Source organism: Myotis myotis, unplaced genomic scaffold, assembly GCF_014108235.1.
Source record: "Myotis myotis isolate mMyoMyo1 unplaced genomic scaffold, mMyoMyo1.p scaffold_m19_p_11, whole genome shotgun sequence".
Taxonomy (NCBI): Eukaryota; Metazoa; Chordata; class Mammalia; order Chiroptera; family Vespertilionidae; genus Myotis; species Myotis myotis.
Window position 1 is genome coordinate 10,380,158 of NW_023416315.1, and position 21,960 is coordinate 10,402,117.

Below are 21,960 nucleotides of genomic sequence, written 5' to 3' on the forward strand. Positions count from 1 at the left end.
AAGACATCTGTACAGTCCCAGCAATAATTGTTATCTTTCAAAGTTCTTTTAAACAAAAAACCTGAATTATTGGCTTTTCTTGACAATCTAACTTGCATAGTTCTAAATTAATATCTCTGAGACAGATTTTGAATAATGTAAAAAGGTAAAGCCCACATGAAAATAAAAAAATCAAATAGAATTTAAGCTGTCATATATGAATTTAGTTTACCTTTATTCCTTTAATAATCTTCAAACCAAAAACACTTTATTCTACTTCGAAAATATCATTACCTTTGCAGTTTCTTTTAAATAGTTTTCTTCCTAAAAAGTTCAAATATTGCATGTTCCACAAAACATATTTCGAAAACAACATTTCAAAATCATGGAATTCTCCATTTCCTTTACACATGCCTATAGTAAAGGAAAAAAACTCCTTTTATTCCTATTGATATAGATTTATTCAAAATTAGTTTTTTATCTACTTGGTAATACTTTTACAAGTTTTTTTTGTTTTGTTTTTTTAAAAAATATATTTTATTGATTTTTTACAGAGAAGAAGGGAGAGGGATAGAGAGCCAGAAACATCGATGAGAGAGATCGATCAGCTGCCTCCTGCACGCCCCCCAGTGGGGATGTGCCCGCAACCAAGGTACATGCCCTTGACCGGAATTGAACCTGGGACCCCTGAGTCCGCAGGCGGACACTCTATCCACTGAGCCAAACCGGTTCGGCGCTTTTACAAGTTTTTACCAGATCACTTTTTTGGTTGTTATCCATTAGATCTACAGAAGAAGTTCGAGTACTCTCTTACCAGTGTAGTTATTAAGTTTGTAAGTTAAAACTCCAACAGTAAAAAATTAGAACATTACCTCAGAGTTATAGAGCAAGAATTGAGGCTCTGAGCCTTCATTTGTTGCAGAAACAAAACAAAACAGCCCCTGGATTTCCATGGCAAACCGTAAAGAGAACTTTTGGAAATTATCCTAATACAACTTATTTTCATGAGGCTGAGTGGTTACCTCTTCTAAAGTCTCATCAACGGTCATTGAAATGGATTGTCTGCATTTGGCTTTAGCTGGCTGATAGAGTTGTATAGGCTGTAAGCGTTCAGGAAGGCTGGTGTCCGCAGACCTCAGCTGCAGGGACTCCTGGATGATACACAACGACTAAAGTCAGAGCTGAGGGCTCTCCTCCCTCAGACTGGGGCAGGTTTTTCTTTGGTAATTGCACTTATTTTGATGACTTGGAAAGAGGAAGTGTTTAATTACATGGTGCACGGATACATCTAATTTAACTGCTCTCAAAAAGTATTAAGCTCATTCTGTGGGATAATAGAGTTGAATTCCAAACGCAGAAAACATTAGGATTATTGTAATCATGCATTTTGTAAATCTGATTATGTCTACTGTTTCCATAGCTGTCAAGTGTACAGTAAAGACTTTTAAAACTCATTTCAGTCCTATGTCAAAAGTGGTACGTTGTCGCATACTTGTGATATTTTTAAAAAAATACAACTTCAAACCCGTCTCAGGAAAATGTCCAAATTGAAAGTAGCTATGACCCAAGTGCCAGGGAAAATACAATTATTCATCTCACCCAAATGTTTTCATTCCCAGGAAAACTTTGGGCCACCACTGAGAATCCAAGTTCATACGAAAAATGTTGGTTCTAAAATAACAAACATAACAAGCAAAGTTGGTCTAAAAGGCTAGGTCTCTAATTTACTTGCCTTTCTGCCTATGTACCAATTTATTGTGACTTTTGTATACTTTGCTATTTGGGCCCTAAGAATGCAATGGCTATTGCCATCCTAGGGTAGGAGGACCGCATGCCCCACCATCAGGCAGGGCGGGGAGTTGGCTCTGAAATGAATGCATAGGCTGCCCACTCTGCCAGACTTCGTCACTGCACGACAAATGTACTCAGTCATCTGAAATCTCACGTGGGAAAACATTATGAAAGTCTAAAACCGAGCTATTAATTTCTGGATCTGATGGGTTGATATCACAGTCACTATGTTTTGAAGCTAATTATTTTAAAGGCCTCTACGTTAAGAAAGGTGTTCTGAACTCTAAAGTTAAATATTCCTGAATGCTCCGATCCATTGCTCCTCAATGATAGTAGGTTAAAGGTGAACATTCACGATTAGCCTGAAGTATCTTGGTTGCCCTCAAGCTTCACAGTAATAATACAGAAGCCTTATTACTTTTTAAAATAACCGTTAGAATGCATACTCGTGAGGCTCTCGGCATGAATCTAGAGTACTTGTTAGTCAAGGGAGTGATGGTTGGAATCTGGGACATAAGACTGGGGCTAAATTTCTTTACCCTCCTAACCCCAGAGAGTCTTTAGAAAAATAGAAACAAAAGAGCACAAAGTACTTAAGGTAAGGCACTGTCGTATTCATAATAGAGAGAAATAACCACCACGCCTCATGGACAGGAGATACAGTTCTCCGCGGGGCTACAAAACGGTGCTAGTAATAATTTTAATTGGATGCTCTCTTTGCTGCCTTCAGAAAGTATCATAAAGTGGAATTATTACAGGCTACAAATGCACTTACAGTGCCGGCCTCTCACCGGAGGAGGCAGATAACATTTATCCTTGGGAGGGTAACATCAACGGGGTTCCATTTGTTCCCTCCACATGCATCCCCAGTTGCCTGCTATGTGCTTCCCCTGCCTCTGTCTAAAGAGATCAGTTTGAATTAGACGCTGCAGAACTGGACGCTAAGTTTTCTGGCCTCTGCCTGGGGGGAGGGCGCAGCCCCAGGGAAGGGGCCCGCGTGGCCCGGGCCGGGCGGAGGGCGTACCTGCAGAGGGTTGGGTGGCGTGAGCTGCGACGGAAGGCCATGTCCTGGAGAAGGGCTGAGTTTCTGAGGGGGGCTTGCATTCTGCTGAGTTGGAGACGGTTGGTTCTGGTTCTGGTTCTGGTGCTGGGGGTGAGGGTGGGGTTGAGGCTGCGGGGGCTGCGATGGCGGAGCTGGCAGCTGCTGGGAGGCGGGTGGCGGCTGCTGGGGCGGGGCCGGCTGGGGCTGGGGCTGCGGCGCCGGGGACGGTGGGGGCGCCTGCGGGTGGCTGCCGGGCGGCGGAGGCGGTGGCGGCTGCAGCTGCTGGAGTTGCTGGAGCTGCTGGAGCTGGGAGTTCAGGGATGAGGTAGCTACAAGGAAAAAACAAACAGACACACACGTGGGGGTGAAACAAACAGGACAGAACATTTTGCTGTGCGTCCCTGGCAGCCTGTCTGGTGTGAGCTGCCCTTTAGAAAAGGTTTACCCTCTCACCCTTGGTACGGGAAAGGGTTGTGGGGCACTGGCAGAGAGAGTCACTGTGCCGGTGTGGCTCAGTGGTGAGCGTGGGCCTATGCATCAAGAGATCATGGTTCAATTCCCCGTCAGGGCACATGCCTGGGTTGGGGGCTCGATCCCCAGTGGGGGGCTGCAGGGGCAGCCCATGGATGAGTCTCTCTCATCATCGCTGTTTCTATCTCTCGCTCCCTCTTTGAAATCAATAAAAATATATATTTTTAAAAAGAGTCACTTCTTGGGGAAAATGTAAAAATTCAAGGAAGATGAGAATGTGCCACATCAAGTTGTTACTTTGAAAGGTATTGAGCAGTACAAGCCAAGGTATCGCTAGAAATGGAGGTCGTGTTTGAAAGTACTTTCTCTCTTCCTTTCTGCACTGCTTGGGCAATACACTTATGCTTTCAAGATTTGATTTAAGGTTCAACCAGTTTAATTCTTTTGGTAAATGCTGGGCTGGAGTTAAGAACAGAAAACTAAATAGTTTGTAAGCCTTTCATCACCAATGCGATTAATCGTGTCATTTTCACTTGCCACTTCAGACCTCTGCCAGTTGGCTTAGACATGTTAGTTTCGAGCTTCTACAACACACGATTCTCTGTTTTGCAGAGTCAGAATCCTGACCCTGAGGTTTTTGCCTGCTGATCAAAGACACAGAGATACTCCTCCCCCCCAAATCTGGGTTATTGTAGGCGATTGTGATCTGTATACTGTGGTAACTAAACACATTAGCACCCCAAGGACATGCAAGAAACTGAGAAAATGAAATCATCTTTCAAGATTTTCTTTCTTTCTTTCTCTTTTCTTCATGATTTTCTTATTATGTGAAAAGTAAGAGTTGGTCGGACAAGCTGTCTTAACACTGAGCACACGAAATTTGTTCTCAGACGTCCATCTAGCACTGAACAATTTCTACAGCAGAAAGACATTCAGTTTGGCCAAGAAATGATCTAGAGAAAATTGTTGCTACCAGTTCATGTCCTTCTTTGCCTGAATTTCAGTCTGAAGACTTTCCAACAAGCCTACAAATAAATATAAGGGTCAATGTTGAATGCATAGGGCTGCAATGTTTTCCTGCTCCTCCCTTACCTAGAATTTGTTAAGATTTCCAGAGGTAATAACTTCTGGTTGCAACATTAAGCTAGTCCCTATTTTTAGAAAATGTTCCTTCAAAAAATCTAGTGATTCTATAGTGATATATACGTGTCTTTATATAACAAGTATGTTCTCAAGAACATATTTGTGTGTACTTTGACCCATATTTTGAGGACACCGAAAGGACTTTCTTTGTAAGGAAATCAACCAGTGACTCTCTTTGTAAAGTTAAGAATAATTTTGTAAAATTCATTGAATAACAGTCAGGCACTAGAACTGTGCCAGGTAATACGTTGTATTTCAAAACTGCCTTTAAGGAGTTTGTAGTCTATTTGTGGAGATAAGATTAACTCATAAGAAATGATCAGGCTTGAGGTACACATTACAGAGTCCTGCTAACATTAGATGCTTGATACATATCACTAAATGGTCAACAGTGTGGAAACTGACCAAAATGGCCAAGAGAAGATATTCCGGGTGGAGAAACATCCAGAATCCAGCATGACTCAGGTGACATTCCTGAAGGACAATGTGGAGAATAGACTGCCTGGAACAGAGGCTCTGGGAAGTTTTGAGTGACTTTAGACTTTAGAGAAGGTGAGGAACTTAACTTGTGAAGTGGTGGGAAGATGGAACACTCCCAATTAACCTCTCGTGTAAATCAGATTTCAAATATAGACTCAGGTTTGTTTCAACAAGGCATAGCTGTAGTGATGAAATGTAACGTGCTAGTTCTCGGGGACACCAACTATCAGTTCTGTGCTCTCAGCTACCATGTAGGGCTTCCACGTTGGGATGTGTTCCACGTTGGTCCTCACTGGGTCAGTGAATTACTCTAGGTCTGCTCAGCGCTCGGTCTGGTGCGTGTCCCTCCTTGTGTGTAAACCCAGAGTGCTCTGAACTCTAGAGGTAGAGGTGGTGTGCATGAGAGGGGGCTGGAAGATGCCCAGTCAGTAGGAACTCTCTGAACTTTATATTCAATTTTGCTGAAAACCCAAAACTGCTCCAAGGAATAAAGTCTATGTAATAAAATTCTCAGTCATCATGCCATTTATTGGAACTTGAAGGGTGTGGTTTGGTTTTGTCCTTCTCTGCCCTCCCCTGGCTCCTATTGTACAAAAATCACATCTTATTGAAGATCTGGGAGCCCAGCTCCATCCTTACCTCCCAGGATCTTCTGCATTATGGGGCACGGGGGTGGGGGGTGGGGGGAGTGGGGCTGGATGTCTCCTTCGGGTGGACGTACAGACTTTGGGGAATAATTGCGTCTGGCCTCCTGCCTGATTCAAATCAATCCTGTCCTGATTTCTGTCAGGTGGGAGGCACATCTGTCAGTGCTTATTCCATGGTTGACTTAAATACCATCCTGTTTCATTTTGGTTAGAAAAGCATTTATCTAACACAGCCTTTAGAAGCAGGAAAGACCGAGGAATATTGGCAGATAGATACTGGCCGACGGCTAGGTGCAACAGACCCTAACCTATTTATGAGACACGGTCCCAAATTTGTCTTCATTCCTTTATGTTGGTGAGGTCACATTGGCTATTTCTTTCCCATGACCTGCAGCTTGCCTGGAAAGGCATGATCTAAACTAAACTTTTGAGTTACATAAACTAATTTGGCATCTGCATGCAAAGTGGACAATAAAATATGTTCAGATACATCCTGGATACAAAGGAAATCGTGAGTGGGTGATACAAGAATGTAATGTAACCCTTGTCTAAAAAATGCCAAATCCACCTACACCTTTGGTTGGCAAACTGCGGCTCGCGAGCCACATGCGGCTCTTTGGCCCCTGGAGTGTGGCTCTTCCACAAAATACCACGTGCAGGCGCGCACATACAGTGCAATTGAAACTTCGTGGCCCATGCGTAGAAGTCGGTATATTGTGGAAGAGCCGGTATTTTGTGGAAGAGCCACACTCAAGGGGCCAAAGAGCCGCATGTGGCTCGTGAGCCGTGGTTTGCCGAGCCTCAGTTTGCCGGCCACTGACCTACACTATAGTATGAAAATAAAAGCTTAAAAATGCTAAAATATCTAGCCTCTAAGTGGCTAATTGTATAAAGCACACTGAGATACGGACACAAGTTAGGAAGGTTCAAGAACATATTTGAACTTTAGGGAATGTTTGCCAATAAAATGGTAATTTTGGAGGATAAAACTCTGACCCTATTTATGATATATTAAAGAGTTTATTCTCTTCCCTGGTATTTATATCTTTTTGTGATTATTTCCTCCATGTCTGGTTACTACACTTTACAGGCCAATGTTAAATATAGACGTTAACTACAATAACAGTAGCTATGAAAGAAAAAGAGATCCATAGAAATTTACATTAGGCTATTTAAAACTTTTTAAACTTATTGAAAAAGAAATAAAGGGCAAAACTCAACCACACTCTGAATTTCCTAGAGAGAAGGGAACACTATGGCAAAACCAGTGGCTTGAAATTTCCCAAATAAATAATTAAATATGACAAAGGATTAGCCAAGAATCCTACATTTCTCCACTTGTTCGGTTTCTTTATGTCCATTGTAAATTAGAAACAAATTCTTACTTTGAATTTTTGATAAAGGTTTCCTCAGGAAACCACACACGTAAAGAGAACCACGCCAGCAGAGGTATGGAATGATACTGAATGGGATTCACATAAGACTACTTTCAAATCAGAGAAATGGAAAGTAAAAGCAAAACATATACCTACAGATAAAGAGTAAGTCCATGAAAGATTCTGAACACATGTAGATATGTCTTCCACTTAGCAAAGTATTTGAAAGATCTTAGAATTCACAGAAAGCAAAATAGTATTCAAATGCTAAAGGAACAACACCCTCACTTTGGTTAACACAAAGTATAACATCCTGTTATTATCAGCACTCTAGTGGGGATCTCAACTTCAGCATTTCTTGGACTTTTCAGGTTGAGGCATATGTGGGCATGTTTGGATTTGAGTGCCTGTGGGAATGAGTACGAGCTATTATTCATGGCTGATGTTACACACTCCTGGACATATCCAGGACTACAGTAGCTTCATAGAAGTACATTTACAGCAGGGGTAAGTTTCATGCTAGGGAGGAAGGAAGCAGGTGGGGACTTATCATTGGAAGTGACTAGGAGTCCTGAACAGGGCATGGTAGTGCTGGCTATTCAAACCCACTTTTAGCCCCGTCCGCTGGCGCAAGCCTGGTCCTAGGGAGAGAGAGAACGCCGGGTTAAAGAAGAGCAACCTTGAAAGTCTGATGCTAAGTGCATGAATCCAGATGCCAAAGACACGTATTGAATAATTCCATTTATATGAAATATGCAGAATAGGTGAGTCCATAGAGACAGAAAACAGACTAGTGGTGACCGGTATGGAGGTTTCCTGCTGGGGTGATGAAAAAGTTCTGGGACTAGATAGTGGTGGTGGTTGGACAGCACTGCGAATGTGCTTAATGCCACTGAACTGTATATTTTAAAATGGTGAAAATGACAAATTTTATGCTATGCATATTTTTTAATAATAATAATAATAATAATAATAATAATAATGACTGTTTTATATAGTCACACACTGGAGACCAAGCCATGTTGCCTTGGGACACCACAAGGGAAGAGAGTAATCTTTCCCTCCACATGGCTGTGTAGTCCAGAGGGTTAAAGGCAGCTGCCAGCAAGGACTATACCTGGTGAAGCGGAGGGAGATATGTGGGCAGGGCCACTCGATGCTGGATGGCACAGGGAGGAAAACGCTGCGCTTGCTGCAGAGGCATAGGTCTGACAGAGCGGGGCAAGGGGACCATGGACTCATATCTGAGCACACACAGGCACCTCCTGTTACTTCCAGAAATGCTGGAGAAGTCTTGGAAGCTGGACACTGTCAGCAGGCGGAGAGCAGTGATGAGAACGTGGGTTCAAAACAAGACAGTGCTTAATTGTTTGAAAAGGACTTTCACTGAATAGGCATGCATTCCTTTTTCAAGACAGCCATGTGGAGAAGTGCTATCAGTGCCATGTTATACGCATAGAACTTGGGCTCGGAATGGTTAAGTGACCTTCCCAAGTCTGCATAGCTGGTGGGTGCTATGGAAAACTCCATCGTAGGCCTGTCGCCTCCCAACGCCTCTTACCATAACAGAATCACTTATACAGACAGGGCAACCCATTTCCCCCTGAGAGCTGGAACAGAGATAACTGCCCACTCGTACACAGGTGCCCTCCACAGCCCTGCCCTTGAGCAGAGGCGGCACCAGTACTTGGCTACAGAGGCTAATTTGAAGGTGTCCGCTCCGTGATGAATTGTTCAGCTCTTGGGAAAGTGTGTAAAGTTGTACCTCTGTCTTGCTGCAAGAAAAACCTTTTTTAGAACATGCTGATATGAAACACAAATGTGCGTTGTGAGGATAAAGATGCTAATTTGGGGGTGAATCATGAGTTATTATAGAGAACAGAGACCTGGAGTTGCAGCAGCAGAGGAGAGACGGAGGACTGCAGGGAAGGTGGGGAAAGGCCACAGTAGCTTTATTCATGGCACACGTTTGGGTTGATGGTGAGAGAATGTTTCCTTTATGCTTATACATAGGGCAGCAGCAGCACTGTGATCAGGCTTGGTGACATTTTAAGGAAAATAACTGAGTAGGATATCAGCATATGTTGTCCACAGAACTCTGTGATGTGTTGCCTCTAAAATTGGGTGGCAGTTATAAGTTCCCCAGATGGATTTCTTCTTCTTCTTCTTTTTCTTTTTTTAACTGTCCTCTTCGTTTTTTTAAAAAATGTATTTTTTATTGATTTCAGAGAGAAATGGAGAGAGAGATAGAAATATCAATGATGAGAGAGAATCATTGATTGGCTGCCTCCTACATGCCCTGCACTGGGGATCAAGCCCACAGCATGTGCCCTGACCAGGAATCCAATCGTGACCTCCTTATTTCATAAGTCGACTCTCAAACACTGAGCAACACTGGTCAAGCAGTAATGAACTATCTATATATATAAAAGGCTAATATGCAAAATGTCCCCTTGGAAATTCGACTGGGAGACTGGGAGCTCGACTGCTCGCTATGACATGTGCTGACCACCAGGGGGCGGTGCAGAATGAAGGAAGGCTCTGGCCGGGCAGCCAGAAGGCCCTAATCGGCCCTGATGGCCAGCCAGGCCTAGGGACTCTACCTGTGCATGAATTTCATGCACTGGGCCTCTAGTTTTTAATATAAAATATGCTTAATAAAATTCTTTGAGATATAATTGGTATGTAACATTTTATTAGTTTTAGGTATACAACATAATGATTTGATATATATCCACATTGTAGAATGATTATCACAAGTTTTAGTTAACATGTATTACCACACATTGTTACTTTTTTGTGTGTGTGATGAGAATTTTTAAAATGTATTCTCTTAGCAACTTTTAAATATAAAATACAGTGTTTTTTGTTTTTTTTTTTAATTATAGTCACTATTCTGTATATTACATCCCCAGTTATATATCTTATAACTGGAAGTCTGTACCTTTTGACCACCCTTACCTATTTCATCCTTCCCTCCTCTCCCCATGCCTCTTCTCTGGCAATCATGAATCTGTTCCCTGTATCTATGAGTTTGGGTATTTTTTGTTTGTTTGTTTTTATTGATTTTGAGAGAGAGAGTAATGGAGAGGGAGAGATAGAAACATTGATGTGAGAGTGAAACATCGATCAGCTGCCTCCTGCATGCCCCCTACCAAGGAGTGAGCCTGCAACCTGGGCATGTGCCCTGGCCAGGAATCAAACCAGCAACCTTTCCGTGCAATGGGATGACACCCAACCAACTAGGCCACACCATGCAGGGTGAGCTGGGTGTTTGCAAGATTCTACAAGTAAGACTGTGCATGTCTTTCTCAGACTTATTTGACATAGCATTATGGCCTCAAGTTCCACCCATGTGGTCACAAAGTGCAGGGTTTCCTTCTTTCTCATGGAAGAATAATATCTTATTATACATACACGGTAGGACAAAAGTAGCTTTACAGTTGTTCGTACTGTAATAATAATACAATGATAAATAATAACACAAGAATAAACTCTGTGTTTTGCATACTCAGAACTGCAAAGATACTTTTTGCTTTACCCTGCATATTACATTTTCTTTACCCATTTTTCTGTTGATGAATGCTCTAATAAGGCTGCATGGATTAATCTATAGTCAAGCTAATCCAGTGTGATGAAACTAGTTAATTCATGTTGCTGAGAAGCTTTAAATGAGTGTAATAAACATCTTTGATTGATTAAAATTGCAAATATGTGTTAAGAGGGAATATGCATATGAATTTCTTTAAAAATGCATTTTTCTTGAAGGAAAACCCTTTCAGATAGTCTATTAGAAAAGGAGAAATAACTACAAAAAGGTTCTTGAGGGCACAAAGGTGGGAAACCAAAGTGGACCTTCCTCTGACTAATTAGGACAACCCGGGCCTAGCTGACCTCTCCCCAGGCACAGGCAAATGTTAGACACTTTGAGCTGTGAGAAGCCTGGCGTGGATGCCCTCCTTGTTAAGTGAGCATATAGCATGAGTAGAGGAAGAAAATGCAGTCATACCAATGCTAACTTTAAATATATATATATCTGCTATATAATAAAAGGCTAATATGTAAATTGATCAAACCGCAAACAACCAGTCACTATGACACTCAACGACCACCAGGGGCAGATGCTTAACACAGGAGGTGCTCCCTGGTGGTCAGTGTGCTCCCACAGGGGGAGCACTGCTCAGCCAGAAGCCAGGCTCATGACTGGCAAGTACAGCAGTGGTGGTGGGAGCCTCTCCTGCCTCCACGGCAGTGCTAAGGATGTCCCACTGCTGGCCATCAGTCAGACATCCCCTGAGGGCTCCTGGACTGTGAGAGGGAACAGGCCGGGTTGAGGGATCCCACCCCCCCACCCACCGAGTGCACAAATTTCATGCACTGGGCCTCTAGTTTGTATATATATATAGCATAATATGCTAATTAGACTGGACCGCTGAACAACCTTCCGGACGACCTTCAGGACAAAGCCACGGCTGTGAGGGCCGAGGCAAACTGCTGTGGCTGCGAGGGCCAAGCCCCTTGCACAAATTTTGTGTATTAGGCCTCTAGTATATATATTTCAGAGAGGAAGGGAGAGGGAGAGAAAGATAGAAACATCAATGATGAGAGAGAATTACTGATCTGTTGCCTTCTGCACACCCCACACTGGGGATTGAGCCTGCAACCCGGGCATGTGCCCTCACCAGGAATCGAACTGTGATCTTCTGGTTCGTAGGTCAATGCTCAATCACTAATCCACACCAGCCAGACACAATGCTAACTTTAAATAAGATTCCTTTAGAAAGGATTGAAGTAATCCCCTCCTGCCATTTCCATCAGATTTTCAACTCCTCTTCAGGTGGTGACACCAGATCAAATGAGAACTCTTAGAATTTGAATGTGTATTTTGACTAAATTCCAGTGGATAAATGCTACATGTCCCTTGGTTTTGATTGATTGATTTCTGCATAGCCTGCAGGGAATCATTGATTGTAAACGGAAACATTTATTCTTGATTTAAAATCCATTTGTTCAACAGATAAGGCTAAATTTATTCATCAGCAAATCCTAACCTTCCCACAATCACTGGTTTCCTTCTCTTGCAGACTTTGGAGGAGGCTTGGTGAAGAATACAGCTGAGACAATGGGACTCTTGCTTGTCAGTTCTCTATGAACTCTGCTCATTCTCCAATTCTCCATGATTAACCACGGGTATTTTTGTTTTGTTTTGAGAGGTTTGAAGTTTACAGTACATCATTGACTATGCCACCTTCACTTCTTAATACCATATGAGTTCAATGACAGAAAGTACATTTGTGAGCTAGGGTGAGCTAGGAATCAGCTCAAAGAAGTGCTCATGTAACATTCAATCCAATTATTTTTCCTCCGTAATGTGAAAAGTTATTTACATCCTTGGTAACCCCTTCTCAGAAGGCCAATTGACCTTCTAACTGGAGGTTAGAAGGTTTAAAATTATAACTCACATTTACTGAGCATGGTTTTTCCAGGGAAACTTTTGAATCATGAGGGTAGAAGTGAAGCCATATTCGTTAAAAACCGAGCTGTCCACATGGAAAGGAAAGATGCATGATCACAGGAGAATATATTACGGGCAATTCTATGGATACTGCGCTATCCATAGTGGGCACTATGTCCACTCAAATTTCTGTTAGGCTACAGACACATGGGCCAGCGCTTATATTCATGGTTGGTTTAATCCATCCCCTCTGCCAGGGTGGGGATTATTCCCTACAGTTATTCTCCAGTGATCTGTCAGTTCAGATTAAAAAAGTTAAGTGACGAAGATGCGGTGGCTGATTCCTCTGGAAGTCTGTGGCTGCTGGAATGTAGAGCAAGAGCTTTCCTTTTGAGAATCTGACCTCGCTCTCCTCTTCTGAATTTCTCCCACGGCACCACAGACCTTCCTTACAGAGGCTGCACTTCCAACTCTCTAAGCAGTAATTCAGCTTTGTTCCTATACAACAACATCAGGGTTGCCAAATAGCTTCACAGATTTGACGACATTTAGTTGTTATTTTTAGAGAAGGGGAGGTAGCATGTAAAGTTTCTTCTCACTTTACAAATGAAGAAATATGAACTCAGACATGATCCTAGGACCACGTATATCCTAGTTTTTCTTGGCCTGCACAATAAATTATAATGTTTTCCTTAAGCTACACCTATTTTTATATTTTGAAACATAGGAATTAAAAATATACCCTTGACAGATTTGCAATTCCATTCCATATTCATTAAAAAGAATTAAATGACTTTAATTGTGTAGCAAAATGTTTACCACTTAAAATTTACTCAGATTACATCATAAATATTATTATTCTCATTTTTATTTTCTCTTTCTCTAGCTATAATAGAATTCTTTTGCAGGAAAATTAATATACTTCATGGCTAATTTGGTTATGTTGTATTAATGTGCAAATTAGCCATTCAATTTATATAGTCCAGTCTAAGCTTTCATATGTAATAAGTTAAAAAAGAAGACAACTAATAATTTAATGGAATTATTAATTACATTACCGATAATCCTACTGGAAGAAGAGTTATCAAACAAAGAATCTTGGGAAAATTCATAAAAAGCAAGAGAGGCTGGAAAATTAATGAGGTTAGGACGTAATATGGTCTTACGTATGTGAGTACAAATGTTTTTGCGTATGTTTCATGGATTCCTGCCAGGCTGGCTGGTTTTGCTTATGGGAAGTAAAATAGCCTTATTTTTACTTGGTTATTGCTGTATCAACACAAGAGGCAAATACAAATGTATCAGTAAGGATCAATTAAGTTACGTGGTGGTAACAGCAGCCCTACAATCTCAGTGGATGTGCCCAAGAAAGTTTATTTCTTTTCATGTCATCATAAGTTGGCAGGGGGGCCTCATTAAAGGGGTGCACAAGCTGATGGAGCAGCAACTATCTTGACCATTGGATGATGACAGAAGAAAAGAGAGCTCGTCAGGGTGGGAATTAAATGCTCTGGCTCAGAAGTAGCCCTGTCACTCTCTCACAACTCGCTGGCCAGCACTAGTCACATGGCACCACTCAAAGGCAAGGGCACCAAGAAGTGTCCTGCTATCAACTCCCAGAGAGAAGAGCCAGAAAAAGTGGGCAAACAGCATGAATTACCTCCACAAAGGCATCACTCTTCCTTTCAGATAGTTTCCGTGTTTATTACTCTCTTTCCACTTCCATTTTCCTAAGTTAACCTCTGTATGCCCTGTCTGGATCATTGAAAGAACCTACTTACTGGCCTCTAATCTCTTACCTTCTTTAATCTTTCTCTTTTTCATTCATTAATTCAACCACTGCTGTCAAGTTGTTTCAAGTGCCCATCTGCCATCAGAATTATCCTTCTAACACACAGACAGGGGTATACCATGACTTTTATACAAGTGCATAATAGTTCTCATCATCCAGAGATGAAACCATGGTGCTTGGACCGTCTCGGAGAATGACTGCACCGTTCCAGACTCATTCTAACCTGCCCTGGACACTCTCACTTCTAGTTCAGAGACAGACACTTCTGGGATATGGCTCAACATGGCTTATGGAAACAAGGCTTGGAAAAAGTTTGAATTGGTTGACAACATTAAAAAATCAGGAGTGTCTACATAAAATCTGCATTGACATTTTTCTTAAAAAAAAAATCCAGGGAGGTCTGGCAATGTGATGCTTGTTCCTGTATCAGCACTGGAGCTGAGTAGCAGCTGCCCTGCCAGGGAGGGCTGGCACTCCCAGTCGGCAGGAGGAATTGCTCTCCTCTGCACCCTCACAGGGGAACACGCACATGGTACCTTGCACTATAATGAATAATGTGCATCTGGTTGCCTCTTTTACCCAACAACTTCCTGCCGAAGGCAACCCTGTTTTAGTCAGGTCTTTCTTTCTCTTAATCTTCCTGCCTCCTCTCAGTAATCTGCATGTAGTAGCTGTTCACTAAACAATTGAGACGTCATAATTGCAGGGAACTATAATTTATGTTGCCTTTTGTTAACTTACTTATTCTTCTAACCCTCACGGAGCCATATGCTTGCTCTGGCTGGGTTCAAAAGAGAAGAGATACCATGAGAGAATTCTGGAGTTTGAAGAGCTCCACTGCTCGTACTTCTAGGAGACTACATGCAGGTGATGTGTTTTCTGAGCATGCCCGGGATCTACAATGAACTGTGGGAAATGTTGTAGATGCATTTTTTTAAAATTAAGTAAAATTTCTGTGTTTCTTTTTTTATAACTATATAGACAAAGGTAGTCATCCTGACACACTTGGGGCCATGCCCTAAAAATTCTGTAGAATAATTTTGTTTGTGACCTAAGACAGTCAATACAGGAAGTGCATGAACATTTAAGAACTCAGGATTTGAAGGTGTGCTATTAAAATTCAACTTGAAGTATGTATATAAAAGGCGGTCAAAGAAGAAATGACAAGCTTAGGAAGCCCTGAAAGGTTATCTGGGTAGACAGAAAAGTGTTTCAGGCTGACATGGGTCTTACATGGACAGATTAAATCATAATCTTGGAAGAGTGAAAAAATGTCATCACAACCCATGGCTGACCTAAACTCCACCAAATCTGGGCAGAAACATCATAGAACACATGGATTAAGTGGGTTTGAGTTGAAGGTCAGGTTTTTAGTATGTCTGGGCTAGTGGGTTGTGAAAATCGGCTACGTGTAACAATCGTGTTGCCCTGTTACATGAGTGGGTGATAAAAGGGCAGACTCACAATGGGTCAGCTACCACTCTTTCCATGGCCACCCTCTACTCCATGCCATCAAAAAATGCATGCTGTGTTCATCCAAAAAACTGGACAAAAGTGTAGGATGGATGAACACAAATTCACTAACAGTATTGATAAAACAACACTTATAGATCTTTTCTACTTATAATGAATTAAAACATTAATTACAAATCCTGAATAGATTACAGAAACGCTGTTCAGAAGACCTAGATGAGAAAATGAATTTTATGGCAACACAGTATCTCATAAATATGTTACTCCCTGCATAAGGACTCTCTTTGCTGCTTGTAATGACCAGAATAATAGTCTCCTGTTTCTCTTTATATACATATTTATTTATATTTAAATTACTGCTCCCTTCCCCCACCTGTGCCTCTGCCTTCTCCCTTTCTTCCTCCACCTCTTTCCTCCCTCCCTTCCTTTCTACCTGTCTTTCGTCCTTACTCTAAACAATTATTAAGCACCTACCATGTGTCAGGGAATGTGCAGGAAGCAGAAACAGAAATTAGACTCTGGTTCTGCTTTCCCAAATTTCATTCACAGTCTATCTGGGAAAACTGACATGCAAAATACTCAGTCATGCTATGTTAATATTTATTCTTGTTTAATGATTCTTACTATTTCTTTACTTCCCTCCAAATAAGTATAAACCACCCTTCCAGTTAAAACCATTCACAACAACATAGCCCCTAGCCCATTTTTCGGTGTCAGCTCCAACCAGTCTCCTATGTGAAACCTCCCTTCCAGTCGATCTTCTGATCATCATTGCCCATACATACTTGGCTTTCCTGTGTCCGTGTTTTTGCTCAAGTTACACTGTTTGAAATGCAGAAAAAGCATTTGATAAAATGCAGCACCCATTTATGTTAAAAACACTCAGTAAAGTGGTAATAGAGAGAACATACCTCAACGTAATAAACACTATATATGACAAACCTACAGCCAACGTCATACCCAATGGGCAAAACTACAAGTGGTCTCCTTAAGATCAGGAGCAAGACAGGGATGTTTGCTTTCACCACTCTTATTCAACATAGTACCGGGAGTTCTAGCCACAGCAATCAGACAACAAGAAGAAATAGAAGGCATCCAAATTGAAAAAGAAGAAGTAAAACTGTCATTATTTGCAGAAGATATGATACTGTATAAAGAGAATCCTAAAGATTCCACCAAAAATACTGCTAGAACTGATAAATGAATTCAGTAAAGTAGTAGGATACAAAATATATATCCAGAAATCAGTTGCATTTTTATGCACCAATAATGAACTATCAGAAAGGGAAACTAAAAAAATCATCCCATTCACAATTGCTTCAAAAAACAATAAAATGCCTAGGTATAAATTTAACCAAGTATGTAAAAGACCTGCACTCAGGAAATGATAAGAAACTGAAGAAAGAAATCATGGAAGCATGTGCCATGCTTTTAGAGACGAAAAATTCACATCATTAAAATGTCCATACTACGCAAAGCAATCTATAGATTCAGCAGAATTCCTATGAAGATACCAATGGAGTATTTCACAGAATTAGAACAAACATTTCAAAAATTTGTATGGAACCACAAAAGACCCCAAATAGCCTCAGCAACATGAGAAAGAAGAACAAAGTTGGAGGAATCACACTACCTGATTTCAAACTATACAACAAGGCCATGGTAATCAAAACAGCCTGGCACTGGCATAAAAAGAGTCGTGTAGACCAATGGAACAGAAGAGAGAGCCCAGAAATAAATTCATGCCTTTACAGTCAATTAATATTTGACAAAGGAGGCAAAAATATAAATGGAATAAAGATAGTTTATTTAATAAGTGGTATTGGGAATATTAGACAGATACATACAAAAAATGAAAGTAGACCACCTTCTTACACAAGCCTAAACTCAAAATGGATTAAATACTTAAAATGTTAGACCATAAAACTCATAGCAGAAAACATAGGCAGTAAAATCTTGGACATTTCTTGTAGCAATATTTTTTTCTGATATGTCTCCTTAGGCAAGGGAAACAAGAGAAAAAATAAACAAATGGGAATTCATCAAACTAAAGAGTTTTTGCACAGAAGGGAAACCATAAACAAAATGAAATGAAAAGACAATCCACCTACTGGGAGAACATATTTGCCAATTATACATCTGGGTTTCATATCCAAAATTTATAAAGAACTTATAAAACTCAATACCAAAAAGCCCAAACATTCCAATTAAAAAATGGGCAAAAGACCTGAATAGACACTTCTCTAAGAAGGACATACAGATGGCCAATAAACATATGAAAAGATGCTCAATGTCATTAAAAATCAGAGAAATACAAATTAAAACCATAATGAGATATCACCTCACACTTGTCAGAATCCCCATCATCAATAAATCAGCAAACAAGTGCTGATGGGAATGTGAAGAAAAGGGAACCCTTATGCACTTTTGGTGGGAATTCAGATTGGTGCAGCCACTGCAGAGGCATTATAGAGTTACCTCAAGAAATTAAAAATAGAACTGCCTTATGACCCAGCATTTCCACTTCTGGGAATATATCTGAAGAAACCTGAAATACTTATTAGAAAGAATATATGTACCCCTATGTCAATTGCAGTATTATTTACAATAACCAAGATTTAGAAGCAGCCCAAGTGTCCATAGGTAGATTAGTGGATAAAAAAGCCATAGTACATTTACAGAATGGGATATTACTCTGCTGTAAAAAGGAATGATACTTTACCCTTTGCAACAGCATGGATGGACCTGGAGAACATTATGCTAAGTGAAATAAGCCTGTCAGAGAAAGACAAGTACCATATGATTTCAGGAATTTAATGAGCAAACTGAACAATCAAGCAAAACAAAGGCTTACTCATAGAGAGGGGGAGGACAGATGGGGGCAGGGAGCGGGTAAAGGTGGAAGGATTGAGCCAAAAAAGAAAAAAAAAGAGAGAGAGGGAACTCATGGACATGGATAACAGTGTGGTGACTGCAGGGGCAGGGGAAACGGAGGTGGAAGAGAGCATAGAGGGGTAAGTGGTGATGGGAAAAAATGAAATAAAAATAAGTAAACAAATAAAAATAAAGATAGATTTCTGGGGGGAAAAAAGAAAAGAAAAGCAAAGGGCCCAATCTTTAAGAAGCCAATCACAGGGAAAGAGTGACTTATAACTTGAGAATTTCTCTCCCAGAATCCTACCAAGTGTATAGGAATCAGAGCTGACAGCGTTCTTGAAACTCATCAAACCAAACTTAACCTTTGAGAAATATGAAATGAAACCCAGAGACTTTAAGTGGTTTGCTCAAGCACATACACAGGGAAAGGAAGAATTATTTATTTGTATATATTCTATATAGCTTGAACCAATAACCACTTATACCAAGGAGAGTCTTTTATTGGCTTAGAATTCTAGAGGCAGTTCTAATCTAATAGTTAAAATCTCTATAATTATATAATTAAATGAGTGAAATAATTAGAAAGTGCTCTAAAACTTACTTATTAAAGAACTATTTTATCTAAGATAATGCAAGCAAGTGAAAAAAATTCCCCTGGAATTTATCTCCTAGCCTTGGACCATAAATTATTAAACTTGAAAAATATCATTGACACAAAAAACTGAATTGTGTATAAATCTTCATCTGTTCAGTTAACACATATTTACTAAGAGCCGACTGTGTCCCAGACACTCATTGCTCCCACGCAAATCTGAAAATTTAAAGGAGGAGGTGTTCACATGAGAAAGGATTGCAGCACTTTTGCACGGGCAACCCATTTCTAGGTCCAGCTGCCCAAGAGTCCACGTTACATGCTCTTGAATTAGGGGGTCCTCTGGGAAACATTGCCCCCCCCAATGCATTCAAGGACAGGTAAAGCATCTTGTGGACATCTCCTTCGTTCTAGCCTAAAGGAAGGCTTACTGCAGAGGAGGGGGATTCGGGGAGAGGTTCCTGCTCTGGAATGGAGTGTCTCACATCTCAGGAAGGAAGGTGAGCCCCTGATGCCTTGCAGACTGAGGCAACCCAGTATCACTGGGAAGTTTTTGTAATCTTGGGCCATGCTTGCATTGGTGCCCTCTGGTTTTGCCCCTCACTTTTCAAGTTTGAAAGCATTTACATGAGAATGGACATTGAAAAAGACTTAAATTCACAGTAACAAGTTTTTCTCTGTTAAAATTAGGCAGTTAATAAAATCAATTTCTATTCTGAAAGTCATAATTGCAACAACATTTCATCTTCCTCTGGCTACAGTAAAGTGGGGTAATAGGGTGGAGGAAAACTGCTCTTGCCTTATAAATATATACATTGAAAGTATGTGGATCCAAACTTCAGAAGGTAAGCAAGAAAGCGAAAGTCTTTCAGATGATTCTATGCACAGAGCACCGACCTAGGTGCTCCCAAGTCCTAAGTCTTCATGGAAAAGAACACAAAGGACTTTGCAGATGGTGGGGGCTGCTTGGTGCTCTGATTTGCCCTGCACCCCTATGGTGTGACTCACTGGTACTGCAACCAGTGGGCACTGCCTGGGACTCAAAGGGGGCTCTGGGGCAAACTGTGTTCTTAGGTACTTCTCAGCTGCATGCCTGAGATTCCAACCTTTGTTGTCACATCTTCTCATTTGAGTCCTTGGATCTGGTGGGAATGAGTGTTAAATGCAGTTCTGATTAATATAATAATTGCTCTGTTAATGTTACAGCTAAAAACGGAAATCTAAACACTACATCCTTACTAGTGTTCAGAAGGTCCCTGGCAACATGACAAATTCAAATCTATAAACTCAGGGACCTCTATGAAATGATTTGAGCTTCTTAGCTTTGGATAAACAAGCATTGAACCCTATCGGTAGATCCAGAGGTATACGGCTTATTAGATTTCTGCCACTGTCATTCTTGCTTTTACTACTATTGTGACTGTTATTACTATGACTACTCTCATTGCTGTTACTTGTGTTGTTACCACTATTATTATTAGAAATATAGGCCTGGTGCACAATATTCATGCATGGGAGTGGGGGGAGGGGGAGTGTTCCTCAGCCCGGCCTGCAACGATGCAAGCGTTCCACACCTGGTTTAGCCAGAGGCCCTCTGTGGCCAGGCATGGAACACTTGCCTTGTCACCGGGGCGACGATGCAAGCATCCCCCCCGCCTCCATCCCGCTCTGGCCACTCCGTGCCCGCTGCCCAGAGACCCTCTGCAGCCAGGATGGAACGCTTGCCTCATCACTGTGGCGACGAAGCAAGCATTCTGCCAGGCCACTCATGCTGCCTGCTCTCAGTGGCCGTCCCCCCCTCCCCCCACCCTGGGACTGGGGGACTCTGGTGGGGCTGAGAAGACTGGGTGGTGCCATCTTTGTGACAGAGTGATGGTTAATTTGCATATTACCATTTTATTAGATAGGATATGGTGTCAAGTAGAACTCGAATGCAAGGAGGACCTCCTCAATTTGCTCTCAACCAATTTCTCCCACCTCAAGTGGCTGGATTTCCTCATAGGACAAGTGTGTCAAAATAATGAGATCATAAATTTGGGGCAAGTTGTTTAACTGAATCTTAGGACTTTTGTCTATAAAATTAGAAAAATCAGCAACTCCCCATGGATGTAATAAAGCTAAAATGATATAGTGCATGTAAAGCTCCTAGCACAGTGCCAGCCACCATGTAGGAACATCTGAAGTATTAATTCTTTCCTTTCCTTCCAACCCACCACATTCCTGCACAGAAGTGAGAGGTCTGTGAGGTAGGCGGGGAGTTTGAAGGAGAAAAAAGAATGGAATAAAGAGGTATAAAAGGAAGGTGTACACGTGGGAAAGAAGCTACAATCTCCAGTCACCATGAGAGGCCAGTGGAGTTGGAAGGCTGCCTGCCGGAGGGATGGAGGAGAATGGAAACTGCCAGGTAACTCGTGGATATTTATTTTTCTAACAATACAGAGTTATCAGCCTGAAAACACCAACTAACACAATAAAAATGTTTACCGATCCTTCTCTGAGTACTTGTGTGCCACACTCAACCTCCTGTGACCCTTCTAAAACCCTGGTGGTTAACCTGCTGAGATGGCTTAAGGACCTATGCAAATGACCAGTCGCAAGTCGGGCCAGGAAAGTCCTTCTGGCAGTGACCCAAGAGTCGGTATGCTTCTCTGGAAAAATTAAGATTCTAAATTGTTAGGGGAAACTTAAGAAATGGAGAGAAGATGCTCTCAGATGGCTTATAGAATTAGACAGGGAGCCTCCTGTAAAAGCCCTTATCTGTACCTTGCAATCCCACACTCGGCAATGAATGGGAAGCACAAACCTTCCTTTCTACGGCTGTCAAGCAGGATACTAAAATGGA

General features: G+C 41.4%; 1 protein-coding gene across 1 annotated transcript in view; it reads right to left on the reverse strand.

Moving 5' to 3' along the window:
* Positions 1-21,960, reverse strand: part of POU6F2 (POU class 6 homeobox 2) — a 398,488-nt gene that overhangs the window by 109,113 nt on the left and 267,415 nt on the right. The window contains exon 5 of the mRNA XM_036326978.1: positions 2,795-3,141. Within this exon, the coding sequence (XP_036182871.1) occupies positions 2,795-3,141 (347 nt within the window). The remainder of the gene's footprint in view (positions 1-2,794; positions 3,142-21,960) is intronic.